The sequence below is a fragment of the Strigops habroptila genome, chromosome 1 (assembly GCF_004027225.2).
Source record: "Strigops habroptila isolate Jane chromosome 1, bStrHab1.2.pri, whole genome shotgun sequence".
In the NCBI taxonomy this organism is placed as follows: domain Eukaryota; kingdom Metazoa; phylum Chordata; class Aves; order Psittaciformes; family Psittacidae; genus Strigops; species Strigops habroptila.
Window position 1 is genome coordinate 149,989,829 of NC_044277.2, and position 14,018 is coordinate 150,003,846.

The following is a 14,018-nucleotide window of genomic DNA, read 5'->3' on the forward strand; positions in this document are numbered from 1 at the left end:
ATACCAGAATGTACAACCATTTGTGGGGTCGCATCTCTGAGCAGACCAGTTTTACCAGCAAAAGAAAAGTTTTGTCAATATAATAACACATTTGCTAACAGCTTCTGCCAAAAACAGCCAAACCAGTCAGTGTTCACACCTCTTCACATTCCTGAGCAGCACAGCTGTGCTGACAGCAAGCCTGTTGTATAGAAAACAGCCTCAATGCTCAGTTCCAAAATGTTTTTGTCAACCAGCTGAGTTTTACAGAAGCCTCTTCTTTTGAATAGGCCTGTACGGGATCCCAATATGTCAATTTTGCATGCAGCAGAGAAAAACCCACCAGCAACATGAATTTAGGTAGGAACATTATTATCCTTTGGTTCTGTATCCTGACAGATCATAACTACATTCATCCTGTACAAAGAGGCATCTTTGAAGTCTGCTTTTATTCTGAAGCACTCTAAAAATGCACTTTTGTCATATTTCAATCACTCTTGAATTGAATACATGGGTTTTTTTGTGTATAATACAGGTTAAAAAGCATTGTTGCCATCACCACTAGAAAACCTTAAACACTCCAGAAGTCAAGTCCATGTAGTTAAGAGCTACCATGCTGAACTGCTCTGCAAACACACCTCTGTCAAATCTTGCTGGTTCACATTTTACCCTGTGACCTTTTGGCAACTCATGTTCTCCGAATGGGTTGTAAATGTGTATTTAAGGGGGTTTAATCCTGCGATTGGCACTTGGGCAACAGTTCTATTGATAACACTCTGGAGGGATCGAAAGCACAATAAATCTGACCTTATGCTGTCTGAGCTGTGCTAATGGATGTAGAAGTTCAGCTGACATTTGAAAAGCAAAGAGTAGCGCAGGAAGACGAAAACAAACACACTAGATCAGAGTCAAGGCTCAGCTAGCTGCATATTCTCTCTCCAAGAACGGAGAAAAACAGATGCCAATACGAACAGGATAAATCTATCTAATGCTCTCCCAGCTTCCAACAGTTTGCAGCTGACAATCTTCCTCAATAAGTAGGTATGGGTTTAAGGGTTTTTTTTATTAAATTCATCTTTAGAGAAAGATAGAACTGAGAGGTAAAGTTACATGACACTTCCCAAATCAACTGTTTAGGGGCAAGACACACAGAAAACCTTTGCAAGTTTCAGCTCCTTAGACTATACAGACATTTTCAACTTAATTCCAACATAAACAACAACAAAAACACTATAAAGATTTTCAACAAGTATTAAGACATGAACAACAAAGTAGAAGTAATTCAAAGTAATCCTATTATTTGTCAACTGATTGTAAGTCTGATTAACAGTAGAGTTATTGTTTCCTAGTCTTCCTTGGAATGACAAGGGGCAATGGGTTCAAACTTAAACTGGGGAGATCTAGGTTGGATATTAGGCAGAAGTTCTTCCCTGTGAGGGTGGTGAGGCCCAGGCACAGGTTGCTATTAGAGAAGCTGTGGCTGCCCCATCCCTGGCAGCATTCAAGGCCAGACTGAACCGGGCTTGGAGCAACCTGCTCTAGTGGAAGGTGGGAAGGTGTTCCAACCCCCTGCCATTTGCAGGGACTAGATCATCTTAAGGTCCTTTTCCAACCCAAACCATTCTGTGATTCTATGATTAGGGATTTTTTTCTTCAGTAAGAGCAAGTATTATCATAAAATAACCTAGCTTTGTATTAAGAAAGAACACTAAATAAATATAATCACTAAACCCAGTACGGGGAAAGAAAATACTGGGTCTAACACACTCAATGGTTTTCATTCGTGTCCAGCACCTCTGGATACAAATGGAGTAAATACCTTTTTGCAGATGGAACACCTATGATACAAAACAGCAAGATTTAGGAGATCTTCATAAGCAGCAGAAGAGAAGCATCAGAAAGAACCCCCTGCTCATGTAGCTGCGCTTCAGTAGGACAGTAACTGGCACCACAAGCTGGGAAAAGAAATTAAAAGCTCCCACTGGTCTTCACCATTTATTTCTGAATACAGCAACAACTGCTGGAAGGTTAGAAAAATGCTTGCTTTATTTTATATACAAATAACATTTGCAAAAAAATAAATTTCATGTGGCTCAGATCACAATTTATACTCCATATACAAAGTATTTCACTCTGTGAAGAAATAATGTCCACAAAGTGCCAATCCTAAGGCATTCAGCTCTGGAATGCGTCTCATGCCAAGCACAGTGAGGTTTGGGGACTTTACAAGTGATTTCTATGAGGTAGAGTGAAATAGAACCATATTAAATACTTAATATTTCATGCCAAAATGAAGCAAGCCCTTAAAACATGATAGTCCCTAAATACACAAGAGCAATTTTCAGAACCCTCAGCTAAAGTACCATCTCCCTTTGAATCAATGAATATCTATTTCAGAGTCTCCTTCCTGAAGTTTTGCATTTACACAAATCATCTGTTGGTCCTAAAGAAGAGTATGACATTGTAAAGAGTACACTGACAACTGTCACAAAAGCAATGCAGCTATAATACCCTAGGGCAGATTTACCATGCTGGTTTTGAGATAGCTCCAGGGTTTTTTCCCCCCTACACAACACTATCAAGTGTTGCAAATACATTCTGACTGGTCTCAAAAATTCACTTTTGTAAAGGAAAGAAGCTACAAAAACAGCTCAAACTTGTTCTCACAGAGAATTTACCAGCAGAATTATGTACCACAAGACCACCACTGACACATCAAGGTACTGCCGTGGTGATTGACTGCTTTCTTAGAAACAAGAATTGTTTCTTCACTAACAAGTGATTTTTTTTTCCCCCCTAAATTATAATGAAAAAAGTCCCTTTTTAACATCATTGAAGTAGTATTTGGACATCTGCATTTCTGCCAATTAATTGTCTCACATAGCAATTAATTGCCTTTTTATATTGAAGTTTTCTGGTTTGATGGCTCAGCCAAAAGGAAAAATTGAGACAACTTGGAGACACAAATAACATATGACTAGAAGTTCTTCAGGACAGGGCACAAGTCTGTTTAGATGTCTAGAAAGAAATCAGGCATCCTGAACTCAGATATATACAAAACTCTACTTCTTCCACTTTAACCTTTTTCCAAATATTAAATTGTAAAAATTCTGCTTGCAAACACAGTATAATACAAATAGAGACTGAAACATCAGATGCTTTAGCTACTTCAGTCATAGTCTTGAATGCAAGAAGTAAGGAATTATAGCTTGAGAAACTGTCTTACTCCCTGGCAGCATAGGGAGAACTGTCTCCTTGGCTTTGATTTACAAAAAGTTATGACTCGAAGTTTGGTTGACAACTTCTTTATGAGATTATCACTCACCTACATTTAATCCTTGTGCTTTCTAAATTAAAACTGTTACCAACTCTTGCAGAAATTAATATTTAGAATTAATATAGTCCTAAAAGCAGCAGTACATTTCATTATATACCAATGGCCACCTCAGATATCAAAGTAATTACATGTGAAGACCATAATCTCTTAAAGCTCCTGCTTCATGCCATAAAGCTAGTTCTTCACTGCAAAAGGAACCCGTTACCAAAAGGAGCATGACCAGCAGGTCAAGGGAGGGGATTCTCCCCCTCTGCTCTGCTCTGGTGAGGCCCCCCCTGCAGTCCTGCATGCAGCTCTGGGGCAACAGCACAGGAGGGATGTGGAGCTGTTGGAGTGAGTCCAGAGGAGGCCACAGAGATGCTGCGAGGGCTGGAGCAGCTCTGCTCTGGAGCCAGGCTGAGAGAGCTGGCCTGGGGCAGCCTGGAGAAGAGGAGGCTCCTGAAGGGGAGACCTTAGAGCAGCTCCAGTGCCTAAAGGGAGCCTACGAGAAAGCTGGACAATCCCATGGCAGGGAGATCGGAACTATATGATCTTTAAGTTCCCTTCCATCCCTAACTATTCTATAATTCTATGACTTCTGATTAAGTGTAGTACTCGTACTTGCTCCAGCCTTTAATTCTCATTCTTTTATGTGTGTAAACAATTTGGTCAAGGTGATTTTTAATTCTAATCCTGCTGTATAAATTCATTCTCTTTCAGCTTCGTGGGCTTCAGAGCTGCATGGAGCTCTTAGGCCAAGCAGCTTTTACACTAGGGCTTTAACACGTGACAGCCCATGGGGCTGTGTTGAGACAGGGACTGCTGCGAATGCTTTAAATCTCTGGCTTTGGGAAGAAAAACTGAGCTGAGTTGCTGAGGCCAGCTCCCCATGACTCTTCTGAGAGTCAGCCACGCTGCCAGAAACCATTTTAAAGGGAAATATACAGCTGTAAAGAAAGATGTGGTCCACCTGTGAGTCAGCCCCAGATTCCTCCTGCCTCTCATCTCAAACCCACAACAAATGCCCTGTAGTTCATGATCATATAAGGATTCTGGGCTCATGCACATTCTATTCTATCACCTATTTTGAGAAAAATATCCAGCAACATCAGTTCAGAGGAATTGCCTTCTGTGTCAGTCAGGACTCTATATATAACATGAGAGCCAAGATATCAGGAAGTTTCTCATCACTCTTGAACCATTTTTTTTTTACATCACATTTCCCTAGCTTGTCTATAAACGCATTACTCAAAAGTGTTAAAAACTTTCCTACAGTCAAAATACATATCACAAGGTTTATTACCCTGTTATAGATAGGTAATTATATTGTCCCGATAATGATTTGTGACTCCACAAACCCAGTGTCTTCTACTCGACTCCCCAAAAACTGTTCCCAGTGTATTTCATCTCTAGGCCCTGATTACTAGCTTAACTGCCCACTCAGACAACTTCAAGCTATCCAAAAAAATGATAGATCAAGTCTTTAACCCATTCATCTTCCAACTGCATAATGCAAAAAAGTAGCAGATTGGAGAGGCTTGGTTTTCTCTTCCAGTGCTGTAAGGCTCTATTTTTATCAAATCAAGCTCAGGTAGAAGCTTCATATTTTCCCCCCTCCAAATGCCTTGTTTAATCACTGTCATACCTCAAGGCTTGCAAACCTGTGATTTTTGTGTTTATTTAAGAGAGGTATAATGTTCACAGTTTTCCAGACCTGCCTCCTCATTCTTAAACCACATTAAGAACTACTCGAAGTTCTGACTTCGAGTTTGTTTGTTCTGACAATGCCTCTTTTGACATACCAGCCTCTGACAGTGCAGTATCTTAGATTTTTATAAAAAAATAGATCTGCCGAAAATTTCTCTACAACCATCTTTTACTGAAGACTGGTACCAAGACACCAGTCCTCCTTTTTGCCATTTCCAGCTTCATCTCCTCATTCTCCAAATTGTTCTTGGTTTTAATGTATTTAAAAGACTGTTGTATCTCCTTCAATTCTCAGTTCTCCTAATTTCCATTTCATTCTGCACATCATCCTGCTGGCATTGCCTATTTGGCTTGACTCAACAAGCCTACACGTTTTGCTACACAAGCTTATTTTGCCCCTTTTAATTTTCCCCCTCCAATTTGTTGTGCCTAGTTTTAGGGTCATTTTGCTTTTTTGTAGTTATAACAAAAAAATTCTCTTTTTAGTCATTTGGGGTCATACATTTTAATCACTTTTTAACAGCTTAATGACCAAGACCATTTCTACAGCTGCTGTTATTTAGCGAAAACTGCAACCACAGCTTAAGCCAACTTCAAAATACAACTTTCTTTGCTACTTGCTTATCTATAAATAATTTACAGCATCAAGAAATTATTTTGCCAAATGATAACATATTCTGAAATAAGCTCAATTTGTTTTAAGTAGGAGCTATCATTTCGTTGGCAGGTAATCTATCCATTTGTACCAGATAACTAATTCCAGATTATAACCATCTAGAAACCACAAGAACATCAATCTTCAGGGGAAGGAGTGGACAAGAAGATGCAGACATTCCAAGTTACCTATAATTTTATAAGCCAGAATCATCTGGTAAGAAGGAGTCTACAAATGGTACCTAGTCCAAAGCAATTCCATGTATCTTACCACAGTTAGTTCACAAATTAGAGGATCTGAAGAACACTTTGGCTAGCCTTTGCCCAGCAAAACACACTGCGGTTGGCTTTTCTTTCCTGTTGTGAAAATACCAGAGGCCAAGTAGGATATGCATCAAAATTATAACATGACATCTTCTCATGAGAACCCGCTACAAATTATCAGTACAAACCAAGATCTGCTGGGAAGTAGTAAATGCTGGTTCTTTTGAGTTAATAATAACTTGCATATATATGGGTGGAGTGAAGAACTCTTTTTCTTCTCATAGATTCATCAGAATCACTCATGAGAAACATAAGATTTACTTATTTTTGAAGATCTTAAGGATTTTATGTACATTAAACAAGAGCTGCATATACAACAATTCTGTATTCAGATCCACATGAAACTCAGGTGACACAAAGCACTTAGTCTATAAAACTTTTACCATTCTTTCCTCCTATTTTTTGCCTTTTTACAACAATACTGTTTGCCAACAAATTAACAGTTTAGTACAGACAAAGTATTTGTAATTTCAGTGAAGACTAAGTTATTTGCAGTAAAGATGGCAAATCCTCAAGAAATTTATTCTGTTACAGTAACACACAGTCAACAAAAATACCAGTCCAAAAATCTCATCTTGTTGTTTCTTTGGTTGAATCAAGATTATTTCTAAGACTGTCTATGATTATCAGTATGTATTCAATTTCCATCATGCATAAATGCACCAAAAAGTCTTTACAGGAGTAAAATTTCTTTATAAGGCAGAAAATTCACCGCCACATACTTTACTTTACTTTCACATCCATACTTTAAGAAATTAAATGAAAAAAATATTGAAACAAGATTTTGTAATGCCATGATCAACATACAAAGCAACCTGTATATGATATAAAATAATGCTTCGTTGAAAAGGAAGAGTTAAAAAAAGAACCCTGAGCAACTATCTGCAGCAAAACCTGTGCACGAGAGAAGAGTTAAGCATATTTCACTCGAATGAGCAGAGCAAGGGGATGGGGCAGAGAAGCCGAGTAGTTTTCACCATTCAAAAACTACGAAATTCCTTCAGAACATACTGCTTTTGGAGGGTTTAAGAAAAGGAGGAAAAAAAAAGTGCTTTGATTTGAAAACGAAGTTGTGCTTTTAAACAGTGCCCCCTCCTGTTCAGAAATAAACTGACTTTCTTAGTTGAAGCGCTACACAGCCCATACTCGTAGCAACAAATGGTCACTCCCTTGTGACCTGTACATTATTTACTTTAACCAGCCAATTTTCAAAAACTTAAACCCATCTCAACCACAAAACTGTCAAAATATATTATATTTAAACTAGTTCTAAGATTACTCTCATCAGCAAAGCCAACTTGTGAGTGAGAACAGACAATTCGGAGCTCAAAAGCACTCAGAAACAGCAGGAACATTGGGAAAAGTCCTGGAAAAACTTGCAACCCTGCAACAGCCACTTCAGGGCTGGATACATTCAATCAGAGCTGTTTGGATAAGAAACTCAGTTTGCTAATCATAACTTCCAGAATGCCGTAAAGGAGACAGCATCTGGCTTACCTATGTCTAAACTCTTCACCTACACATGATCCTGGCCTTTCTGAAAAATTAAGACTGTATTTCATTTTACCATCACTAACAACTTGCAACAGTCCAACATTTAGAAAGAGGCAATTCCACACGAATATTATTCCTATATTTAAGGAAAACTGCTCAATCTGGATAAGTTATAAAGCAGCATTTCTTCCAAGGCGCGTGTCTTGCAGATTTTACATTCTGCTACAGTACATGCCTCTTCAGATGAACCTGTCACTTCCACGTATGTTCCATTAACAAAAAGCATTTCATGTAACAGAGACAAATCTTGATCTTTAAGCTGAGAATTCTGAATGTTTTCACAATTTCTCATAGATTGTTTCTGCTGTTCTTAAGTACAAAACCAGGGAGGGAAGCAGGTTTGTTTTGTTAGATTAGTAAAAACAACTTCCAGCTGTTTGCTTAAAACCCCAAGAATTTGTGTTCTTTAGAGTGAAGACTCAAAAGAATTGAGACCTTTTTGTCACGGCTATGAATTTTTACTAATGCTGTTGTGGTTTGGTTTTTCTTCTCCAATAGAAAACTCTCAAATCCAGCTTTAAGGTATCACAGCAGCTGGGAAATATACATTCTCAAGGAAATATTTGTTAGTGCTTCGAGGATAAAGTCTCTAAAGATTCAGTCCATGAAGTTCATGCTCTATTGTATCACACATCCCAGGAGTTTGTTCTGATACATGTCTGTACATTGTCTCTACATACTTGAGCATGCTCTAGCCCAGTTTTTGTTTATATACTGCTTTGTGCATGAGGATAGCACACAAAGCCCAAGCATAGAAAGAGGGTATCCTCTCTGCTCAATTCCTACCAGCACTGCAATGTAGAAAAGGAGACACAGGAAAAAAAATGAAGGTTAGCATGAAGGCTCTGAAGAACACAATTAGCTGGAAAAGGAAGTTGATAGGAAAACGTGAGCCTGAAGCCAAAGCAAGTAAGGGAAACTTGTTTGGTGACGAACTGAACTGGAGAGGGGAAGAGGCTGAACTGGATGAGCTGGGCGATCATGGATAGGATGGAGAAGGAGGAGGGTACAGATCAAGAAGGAAGAGAAATAGATCTGGCAAAGATCACAAGCCCTGACAAAAAGGACACAAAGGCATCATGTAGGTGGGATGCTGAGAACAGAAACTACTAGTCTGTAGGCAACCAGAAGTGAACAGAAAGAGAAGGTGGGAGGAACCATACAGGACTAGCACTGCTACTGATTAGACTGGATTTCATGGTGATATTGCAACTTAAAGCAAGGAGGCCAAAGAAAATAAGCAAGAAGTAGGTGATGACACCTCTATATTTTACCTACCATCCAAAGGAGAAATAAGTTTAATGCAATACATACAGTTGTATTAAACATGGCACATATGAACTATTCATGACCATATGACCAATGCGATACACTCCGAAGACAGCCCAGCCCCATCTGGCTCAACATCAAGCAGTAGGAAATAGAAATTCCTAAGCTACAGGCACACAAGAACAGTATCAAAAGGCAAGCACCAATTCAGCATCTGAATCAATTCAAGGATGTGGCAAAAAACCTAATCCATATCCAGCAAGTGGCTATTATCACTATAACCATAAATGCAAAACGCTGCCAGTGGATGCTGAACCAGCCAGCAACTGGGATAAAGATGTTCTAGAAGGTGAGTGTTTAGGAAAAGGCTATCAGTTAGTGCTGACAATCCGTTAGCAACTCTGAGGACTGAAGATAAATGCAAACCCCGTAATTTTACACAACTCTTGTCCAAAATAAGTCTTCAAAAAGCAAAAGCACCCCTCCTCTAAAGTGTAACAGCCAAGATAATGGTAAGAATGACAATTATTTGAGCACACTCTCTCTAGAATAGCACAAAGGATACAGTACAGAGGCAGCAAATTACCATACGTTTGGATGATCCCTAAATTTAAGAAAGTTTTAATGTCCAATTTGATTTATTCATACTTGCATTCAATAACTGAATGAGACAAAAAGAAGCCAGGACAGACAACTTGATCACAGCTGCTATACAAGTTATGCTGTAGGATGAAACTGATTCCTTCACATGACTTGTTTATTGATTGCATTCCATACCTATGAAGTTTAAACTTGAGAGGTAATACAGTTCCAAAAATAAAACCCCAAAACATTCCAGATGATATCCAGTCTCATTAATGAGTTAACTAAATGGATAAGGGAAGTAGCGTCCAGTAATTATTTGTAATTTATTAATTGAATCAGCTATAATGTCTTCAGCATGTATACTAACAAGAAGAAAAACAAAAATTAAAGCTGGAAAAACACTCCAGTTCTGACACACTGGACATGTTTATTTCTTGGCTACTTATTATCAAACGTTATGCCAAATTGCCTGTCTATATTCTCACATTTAAAATGTAATACATACTACATGATATTCATTAACAATGACCAACATAATTCTTTTGTCTGTCACTTACAATATATAAAATACACCCTTAAAAAAACATACTCAAAACTGGCCAAGTTAAACAGGATAAACCATTCCAGTCCTCTGTTCAAAGACCTCAGAACATAATTCGTGTTACACTGTGTATTCATTAACCTCCACAAAACTCCCAAATCAGAAAGGGCTTGAGAACCACATATTTCTCTTATCACTTGTACAGCCTGTACCCAAGATGCCAAACGATGGATGAAAACCCACTGTTGAGATGTAAAAGGGGTTGTTGTAACCAAGATAATTTGTCTCAACAATTTTCAACATTTTGGAAGACAACTAGTCCACTTTATTCAAATTCTATGCCAGTATCCTTTACATCTTCCTTAATGTGTAGTTTCCATACCCATAGCTAGGCATTTTATATACACATAACTTTCTATGGCATTACCAAAAAACCATAGATTGTGTTCCCAGTCTCTATCTGAAATATTACATTTGAGTTCACAGAAACCTACTGGATTCAGTGTGTCTCTGTCCATTCCACTTCAATACCAATCCTGATCTTATATTGTTACAAGCATAGCTCCTGCCTCAAGCATTTCTTGATGGCCTTTCGGAATGCAGTCACCTGCTTTCTGCACCAATCTCTCAAAAAAACAGCCAACCAACTCAGATTTCTAGCATTAAATTATCCAAGACACTGCTTACAGACAAATTTACATACCCAGACTCCCAGTATTTTTAATAGGTGTCCACCTCCAAGAACCCAGAAGAAAAAGGAAAGCACTTGAACATCATGAATAGCAAGCAACATGGGTGAGAGGTGCCTTGCAAAAGCAAAGGATTGTCAATTAGGTCCAGAGTTCGCTTCAGAAAAGCAAAGTGGATTAATTCCTATGGGTTACTTACAAATATTAATTTATCAATTTGTTCAAAAAGTCTTTTATATTGGATATTCAGATTAAGGAAGTTTCTGAAATTGATCCCTTGCAGAAAACAGCTCAAGTATGGAAACTCCCTAGACTTCCCCGTAACAAAAAGTAGTATACATACCATAAAGATGTTTTAATGCCTTTACCAATCTCCTTGGCTGTTTTCTAGCCTTATTTGTGATGGAAGAACAACAACAAAGGATTCTGGCAAACAAATCAGCTGAAGACAGACAACTAGGAAAGACATGGACCTACACCAGAATAGGGTAGGGGAACTGGTGACAAAGGACACAGAGAAAGCCGATGTATTTCATGCCTTCTTTGCCTCACTTTTTACAGAAAGATGGCTCTCAGGAGTCCTAGGTCCCTGATACTAGAGGGAAAGGCTCCAGCAAGGAACACTTAGTCTCAGTGGAAGAAGTTAGAGAGCATTTACAGAGAACATGCAAAAGTATTCATCCTTGTAGCAAAGGAGGCCAACACTATTTTGTGCTGCATTAAGGAAGAGTGTGGAGCCACTTTGGCACAGATCCATGAAGACGAATAAGAGACTGGAGCATCCGACACATGATGAGAGGACAAGACAAATGAGACTCTTCAGCCTAAATAAGAGAAAGCTCTGGGGAATCTTAGCAATGTAAATAAATATGCAGTGGGAGAGAATGAGCAAGAGGAAACCAGACCCTTCTCAACAGCATCCACTGACACGACAAGAGGCAATGGGCTAGTTTTTCTGTACATGGGAAAACTTTATTACTGTGAGGGTGATCAGACATTGGAACAGGTTGTTCAGAGCAGCTGTGGAAACACTCAAAACACAGCTGAACGGTCTTGGGAAACCTGCTCTAGCTGACTATGCTTGACCAGAGAGGTTAGAATAGATGGTCTCAAGAGGTCCTTTCACCTAAACAATTCTACAATTCTGTGAAATTAAGTAGTACCCTTCCTTAGGCCCTCACTAGAAGTAAGGTTTTTGTCTATTATCAGTAAAATACAAAAGCACTCAAAAGCTGTCAAGTGGCATGAATTGAATAAAACAGATTTACTAAATCAAAGGCCAAGTTATCTCACAAACTGCAGCTTGGATGTCATTTTTATTCTTTTTTCATCATTTATGGGTACAGCAACTCAACAAAAATGCAAAAGCCACTTGACAAATTCCAGTTGAGATTATATGCACAAACAAACGTGAAAAATGTCGTGGTAACTAGCCACTGACCAACCTAAAAATGCATTTAAACAGAGATTCTCAGCAAGCCCTGAAGGTAATTGCCTGCCTGCTCTTGTCTTCTTCAGAGATTTGCCACACAAACATGACAAAAACATCACAACAGACTAGAAAGCTATTTGTTTCCTATAAAATAACATCGAAACCCAGCAACTAAAAAGCCAAAGCCATTTACTCCTCAGAAATTCAGAGGCATAACAGATTTGTAACTAAGATTTTAAACCAGTCTAAGATATCTGTACCTTCTGTGTTTTACCTTGTCTTTTAACAGCAGACTTTACAAGCAGAGATCCTTCCATTTTTGTGCTTGATCAAGATTTTAGGGAGGGTGTTTACTGTTGGGGTTAAATGATTTTTCAGACTTAAATTTTTACACGTATGTAGCTACTGATATTCATATGTCTGATTTCTTTTCTTTCTTCCCAGCATTTATAAAGTACCTACAACACTTCTATCATTTCAATTACCAGGCAATAAACCATAGCAAAGTAACATAAACCATCAATGACCATACAACTGCACAATTCTGAAGAGAGAGATGCCTCGAATCAGTAAAGAAGACTAACAGATTGGAAACTTGCAACATGTATGACTTTTATAACAAGTTGACTGGAATAAAGGAAATAATGAACAAGTCATTGAAATTAATATACCTGTTATTGAGCAGTACACTATGTGAGGAGCAATTTTTTGAATGTCTTCATAACCAAGCCCCATTTCAGCCAGTTTCCCTGGGACATAGTTTTCCACAAAAACATCAGACACTGCTGCAAGCTGTAGAAAATAAAAGAATGTGTAAGATTTGTTAATGGGCTTCCAAAAGTTCAATAAATTCCTCATAAAACTTCATTTCAAAATCTTGCTAATCAGAATGGCTCCAGTCTTTCTCACATAAGAGAACTTACAAACCTAGAGGGATATTTTTTAGCCTGTTGGACCGTGCATCTCTGCAAACTACGTATTAGAGATGCTGCATATCTAGAAAGAAGACTGTCAAAATCCTAAAGTGACTAGAGAAATCTGTAATTATATTATCAGAATCATATCAATTTCACAAGACTTAACAATAGTTCACAGAACAATGATCACCTCTACACCTGCACTTAGCTTGAGGAAAAGTGGGGAGCAAAAATGCATCTTTAGTCTTCATGCTTTCTCTACATTAGAGCCAAACAAGAGTAATAAATAATGATGCTACTAACTTGATAAAGCAAACTATTACTACCTTTTGGCATTTTTGTCAGGGTTTTGGGGGCAATGTGGGATGAGTTTATTTTTTTCTTTTACAAAAACTCCACACAAAGAATGTGCATACATATTGATGTGTGTGAATAGTTTGCTTTATGGAGAGAGCATGCATGAGACACATTGACCTAACAGATAAAGGTAGTGGATGGGAAGGAGTGTCATCAGCTCCCCGCCAATTGAACCCTCCCAAGTTCTTCATGAATAAAGCAGAAAACTTCATTACTTAAGGCTAAATACTCAAGCAAAAGGTATCCTCAAGGTTCTTTAAATGAGCTTCTCTCAATAACTGCTGAGTAATGCTCTAAAGAGATACTGAGCCCTATTAGAATCACAGAATAGTTAGGGTTAGAAAGGACCTTAAGATCATCTAGTTCCAACCCCCCTGCCATGGGCAGACACACGTCACACTAAACCATGTCGCCCAAGGCTCTGTCCAACGTGGCCTTGAAGATCCTTACAACAAAAGCATGTCAGAGCATGGGACTGGTGCACATTCCAGCACTGAAGAGAAAAAAGTAATTTTCATTCAGGAAGAAATACAAATATTTGGAAGGCGTTTAATGCAAAAGCATTAGGAAGGAAGGCAGGGCTACAAGTGACAAAGAATAAACATAAAAAGACCAAAGGATAATTTTGTGGGAGTCATGTAATTAGCAAAGAGCAGACCCTTGGACAAGTATTTTGTAGTGCTGTGCCAAAGGA

The 14,018-nt window shown here is 38.5% G+C and overlaps 1 protein-coding gene across 5 annotated transcripts in view; it reads right to left on the reverse strand.

Annotated features, from left to right (window-relative positions):
- The window catches only part of SUGCT (succinyl-CoA:glutarate-CoA transferase), a 307,991-nt gene that overhangs the window by 283,581 nt on the left and 10,392 nt on the right, over positions 1-14,018 (reverse strand). For all 5 annotated transcript variants that reach the window (XM_030486510.1, XM_030486484.1, XM_030486500.1 and 2 more), the window contains one exon: positions 12,722-12,842. In XM_030486510.1, the coding sequence (XP_030342370.1) occupies positions 12,722-12,842 (121 nt within the window). The remainder of the gene's footprint in view (positions 1-12,721; positions 12,843-14,018) is intronic.